The sequence below is a fragment of the Silene latifolia genome, chromosome 2, assembly GCF_048544455.1.
Source record: "Silene latifolia isolate original U9 population chromosome 2, ASM4854445v1, whole genome shotgun sequence".
NCBI classification, from domain to species: domain Eukaryota; kingdom Viridiplantae; phylum Streptophyta; class Magnoliopsida; order Caryophyllales; family Caryophyllaceae; genus Silene; species Silene latifolia.
Window position 1 is genome coordinate 68153888 of NC_133527.1, and position 6000 is coordinate 68159887.

Genomic DNA, 6000 nt, shown 5'->3' on the forward strand with positions numbered 1-6000 from the left:
ACTTAAATTTTTGAAAAATTTCTTTTTGTGCCCATTCCCTTTGATGACAAAATGTATGGTAGAACATGGATGGATGATGGTTGCATGGTTTCAAGGGTCACCTTGGAATAAACGGTAGCCAAGATTTATCACACCACAAGGTACTCTTGACTAGGCCTTAATCCATGGGTCAAAGGATACTAGCATGACACATCCTAGGGTGTTTTACAAGTATTCTAACAAGCAAAGTCTTAAGAAGAAAAAGCATCTACTAGGGCCTATATACACTTGTCCAGCTTCCCGAATAGACAGTTTCACAAAATTTTCTATCATGCAAATTACATGCCATGATGCAACTAACATTTATACAACCTAATGCATATGATTCTACCAACTAGTATGCCAAATAAACTAAATGCAATCCTAAATTCACATTGTTTTTACTGCATCAATCAAAATAAAGCTACATAGTCATTAACATAAAGAGGAAAAAGGAGATTGGAAAGATCATACCATGCGGTCTTCAATATCCTCATGTCTCTGATGTGGCGTAGTCGATCAATGTGAACAAGGATGAACAAACACGATATATACAAACAATATATACAAGACTACACTACAAAGGAAATGAACATGTTTTTGGAAATTTTCAATTTTTTTTGATTTTTTCGAAATTTTTAATTTTTTGGATTTTTGAATAAAAGTCAAGTTAGAATTTCCCATCCCCACACTAGTTTGGGCATTGTCCTCAATATCCAATACGATAGGAAATTATGCAAGCATGATGCATGATTTCTAAACTAAATCCAAGCTATACTAAGCTACCCTACATGATGCATGGGCTTTTGTTATGGCGGAGAGTGTAATTTAGATACCTCCCGATGCGTATGCATGTACTTCCCCAAACCAAAATAGACATTATTTCTAATGTCTTGAATTTCGGGAAAGTTCATGCACACAGAATAAAATGTATGAAACTACAAATTGTCATTTTCGATTTTACATGTGGGAACAATAAAAAGAACACCTTAAAGAAGCCAATGTGTTAGTCCTCCATGTTGCTAGGACTCCTCAAAATGAAAACAAATATGATACAAGTTATCAAAACATCAAATTCTTTTCATGAAAATTGAAAATAAAGAGAGAGGATAAGGAAACTTCACATAAGCTTTTGATGGGTGCCTCATGCCCGCTCCATCTAGCTATGAAGAGATCCCTAGAGATCGCCATCATCCCCCTCTAGGTCACTATCCCAAACTTCATTGGATGCATCACTTTCATTAAGGTCCATGAACTCATCTTCCTCGCTATTGAGCTCCACCGTATCCCCACCACAAGATCTATCGCTCCTTTCTCCTTCTTGCCCATTTGCTCCTTCATTTGCTATTTCCGAGTTTGGGAAGAGAATGTCCATTTGGGCCCAAGAGGGTAACATTCCCTCCTCACTCACCTTCCCTTATTGAACCAAGTTATGGAATTAAGGGTAAAGAGAATAGTAGTTATACACGGCGGCTTCATATTGACGCAAATGCATAGCTTGGAGAATCCCCGTCACGAAGTCATCTCGGGGGAGAATAAAGGGGTTAGGGTGGTTGTAAGGTTGGTATTCAAAAGGGTAGGGAGGTATCTTGATTTTCTCATTTTGTTGTCGTGGCTCTTGTTGTTGTTGGGGATTTGGTGGTGGTGGTGCTTGACTTGCTTGGGTTGGTCTTGTGGGGATGAGGTAGGACGGGATCGGTGATAGAGGACCCCTCCTTGGTGAAATTCTTGGTAGACCGGTCATTGGCAAGTAGATTGGGTCACTCCCCTTTGTTATCCATTTGATACTCTTATCAACCTCCTCGAGGGTTATCCAATGATGTTGCACAAGGAGTTCTTCATTTATCCTTGTATTCTCGGGAACAGGAGTGTACTCATTGTTCTCATTGAATTTTGGATTGAAATGATTTGCAATCCTTGTAATGAGTCCTCCATTGACGATATGTTTCATCCCATCGTCATCTCCGTTCCTAAACATAGCCCACTTCTCAAGTAGTACGAGAGGCGCATTAAAATGGTATCCACCCCTTCCTTGGATATTGAGATACGACTCCATGAACACAAGATCGAGTTCGTTCACAATTGCCGGGTCCCAGCGTGCAAGGATGGTGCCGGAAAGGAACCGGTAGGTGAGTCTCAAGACAGGGTTTTGAATGTGGAAAGCGAGACACTCCTTAATGTACATGAAATCTCGGCTGGTCATGGCTCTCCATAGGGGTGAAACACTATATTTCTTCGGTTTTGATGTCCGGGTATGCGAGACATCAAGGCCAAGCACATTAGCAAATTCCACTAGAGTTATCATTCTCGAAACACTTTGCAACCTAAATTCTATACAAATCGTTTTGTTCAAGGTTGTGATTCTCAAGAAGCTTAAAAATTCAAGAACAAGGGATCGGTAGGTTTTCTCGTGCATGTGGAATAGGGTAGAGAGACCAAACAATTCAAAAAGGCCTTCCATTTGATGGTAAATCCCAAACTTCCTTAAAGTTCTATGGCATAAAAACTTTGTAGGGAGAATGTTCTTACCAAGAAGTCGGTGAAAAACGAACCTTTGCACATCATTTACGAATTCAACATTAGAGAAGTCATCAAGCTTGGTAAGATCCACTATTTCTTCATGTTCTCTCCTTAGAGTGTTGATGTGAGAAGTAGAAGAACTTCCTCTTACTCTTGGTCTTCTTCTATCCCTAAATAGAGATCCTCTTGGTCCCATTCTTTGATTGTAGAGTTGGAATTTTTGATTTGTTGAAGTATGGATATGCTCTTTATGGATTGAATCTTGCTTTTGAACCTTTTGAAACCCTAGTAATTGGGGTTTTTGTTTTTGTGGAGTGAAAGAGTGTTTGGGATGTGTTTTGGAGTCATAAGAGAGTGGGTTTTTATAATACAAGTGGAAGGAAGGGTGATGTGTCAAAAATTGTGTTGTGGGGAGAAATAAAATCGTAAAAACCGGGAGTAAAGGCCGCAGGGAGACGAGCGGATTCGGGCTTGGGACGCTCGGATTCCCTCGGCTTAGGACGAGCGGATTGCTGGGAAGACGAGCGTCTTTGCTGAAGTTGGACGAGATTCTTGTCTGAGGGACGCTCGGATTTCTTTACAGGATAGTATCCCAAAGTCATGCTGCAAAAAGACGAGCGGATTCTCGGAGTGACGGGCGTCTGAAAGAAGACGAGCGGATTGCCTCCCGAGACGCTCGGTTATGGATAAGGATAAAATATCTGCATGTCAGCTACTCTGGACGAGCGGATTCTTTGACGGCCGCTCGGAGTCCTCTTTGGACGAGTGTCTGCCTCTCTGGACGAGCGGATTCTCCTCGTTTTCCTTTACTCCGACAAAAAGCTTCCTCACACTTGAAATTTTTTTTTTCTTTTTGGTGAAAGGTAAGATTTCATTAAGCACAAAACAAACTATTACAAACTAAAACATTTTCAACAAACGTCAGAAATCGCCCATAAGGAGATTTCAATTCAAAAAGCTAACCCTACTCAACCAATCAACATCTCTACGATCATACACATGAGTAAGTCTAGCTTTAATCCTATGTTTAATCATCTGCCTAATCTGATGTATCAAAACTTCAGGCCTAAGCAGACTGCCTTCAACACGAACCCTATTCCTTTGCATCTAGATGGAGTAAACAGCTGCCATAAACGCACACATAACTACCTTCTGCTGGACACCAGACTTCACCTGATTCCAAATTCCTGCAAATAATGCCCCAGCAGGGAGAACTACTTGGACATCATCAGCTATCATCTTGAGGACACGCTGACTGTAGGGGCACTGCTGAAATAGATGTTCATGGGTCTCACCAGCACTCCCACAGACCAGACATTGATCATCCTGAGAAATCCCTAAGGCAAATAATTTGGCCTTTACCTGTAGAGGTTCTCGTGCAATCAACCAACCAACAAAGCTATGTTTAGGAACATTCCAATCACTCCACACAAATTTATCCCAAGAAACAGCCTGGAATTTATTCCTTAACAACTCATAACCACTACTCACTGTGTAACCCTTAGCATCAAGCATCCACTGACCATCCTGGTAACCTGCACTCAACTTGTCTCTCACCCTGCAGACTGATTTCCATCCCCAACTAATATCACCAGAGGACGTGTAATCAGACTAGGGTGTACCTTTTAAGTAGACTTGGTGAACCCACTTAACCCATAGCTTATCAGGGTTACAGTAAATCCACCACACCCGCTTACCCATGGCTGCAACATTCCATGAGCAACTATCCCTAATACCCAGTCCACCCTCAGTTCTTGGAGCACAAACCTTTTCCCAGCTCACAAGAGGAACTCTCATCAACTCACTGCTACCATCCCAAAGATAACTTCTACAAATGGCATTCAGTCTATTAAGCACACCTTTTGGAATGATAAAAATGTTGACCCAGTAGTTATATAATACCGTGAGTACTGAGTTAACAAGCACCAACCTGCCAGCATACGAGAGTTTCTTTGAGCCAAAGCTTTTGATTCTACTTATAAGCTTCTCAACAAGAATCTGATCTTCTTATTTTTTCATTCTCCCTGCAGTGATGGGAACTCCCAAATATGAGAATGGAAGACTACCCTCAGAGCACCCAGACACTTGCAAGATATCCTGCTTCACCCCAGCATCCACTCCATTGAAGTAGGCACTAGTCTTAGAAGGACTCATGAGCAAGCCCGAGGCTTTAGAGAACGTAGTAAAGGCCCTTAACAGCACCATTATAGAACCAACATCCCCTCTACTAAAAAGTAACAAATCATCAGCAAAAATGAGATGAGAAAGCTTAAGAGGAGCACATAAGGGATGATACTTGAACTTCATAGTGTCTTTAACATATGTCAAAACCCTACTCAAATATTCCATTGCTATAGTAAAGAGAAGAGGAGACAAAGGATCACCTTGCCTCAACCCCTTTTTCCCTTTGAAAAAATCAAACATATCTCCATTAAGCACCAAAGAGTAGGTTGCAGTTCGTACACTCACCATTACCAGGCCAATAAACTGTCCAGGAAAGTTCAAGGCAATCATCATCTCCTCCAATAAGCTCCAACTCATAGAATCATAAGCTTTCTTTAAATCAACCTTGAGAAGAAATCTAGGGGAGACAGATTTCCTATTGTACATTCTGATTATATCCTGACAGATTAAAATATTTTCAACAATACTCCTTCCTTTTATAAACCCTCCCTGATTATCACTTATAATATGAGGGAGCACCTCAGACAATCTCTTGCACAATAATTTAAAGATGCACTTATAAACCACATTACAACAAGAAATAGGTCTAAATTGTGTAACATTTTGTGGTATTTCACATATAGGGATAAGTGTAATAAGGGTATAGTTAAGTTGTTTAAGCATTTTCCCAGAATGGAAGAAATCCTTAATAGCAGCACACACAGTTCCCCCCCCCCCCCACAATATCCCATGAGTCTCTAAAGAAGGCACTAGTGTATCCATCAGGGCCTGCAGCCTTATGGACAGGAATAGAAAACATAACCTCATTGATTTCCTGATCAGTAACAGGAGACATCAACAAAACCTGGTGATCAGAATTACAGCACCTACCCATTTGAACAACAGACTGGCTAATAGGAATGACAGCATCAGAGGATCCAAGAAGGGAATGATAGAAATCTAGGAAAGCACCCTGGATTGTTGCAGGTTCATCACAAATTTTACCCATATTATCCTCAATTCTCAACACTTTGTTTCTTACTTGCCTGCCCTTGATTATACAAAAATTATTAGTGACCCTCCCTCACTTACTCTCATGGAAAGAATTATGTTTATGATAAAAGGAATGCAATAAAGTTAAAAAATACAAGTTAGAAGGGTTAGTAAATTTATAAGTGGTGGTTTAGGGAGGACTCCACCAAACTCTCCCTGTGACGATTTCTTCAAGGATGAGGAGGCCCGAGGTAGGTGACCTCGACCTCTCCAATAAATTCTCCCTCATAATATGGCTTCATTCTT

The 6000-nt window shown here is 40.8% G+C and overlaps 1 protein-coding gene across 1 annotated transcript in view; it reads right to left on the reverse strand.

Annotated features, from left to right (window-relative positions):
* The window catches only part of LOC141640919 (uncharacterized), a 40151-nt gene extending 34441 nt beyond the window's left edge, over window positions 1-5710 (reverse strand). The window contains exons 1-5 of the mRNA XM_074449597.1: window positions 5444-5710; window positions 4616-5253; window positions 4187-4468; window positions 3688-4120; window positions 3502-3645 (exon numbers count right to left, since the gene is read on the reverse strand). Coding sequence (XP_074305698.1) covers window positions 3502-3645; window positions 3688-4120; window positions 4187-4468; window positions 4616-5253; window positions 5444-5710 — 1764 coding nt within the window. The remainder of the gene's footprint in view (window positions 1-3501; window positions 3646-3687; window positions 4121-4186; window positions 4469-4615; window positions 5254-5443) is intronic.
* Between the last annotated feature and the right edge of the window lie 290 nt (window positions 5711-6000).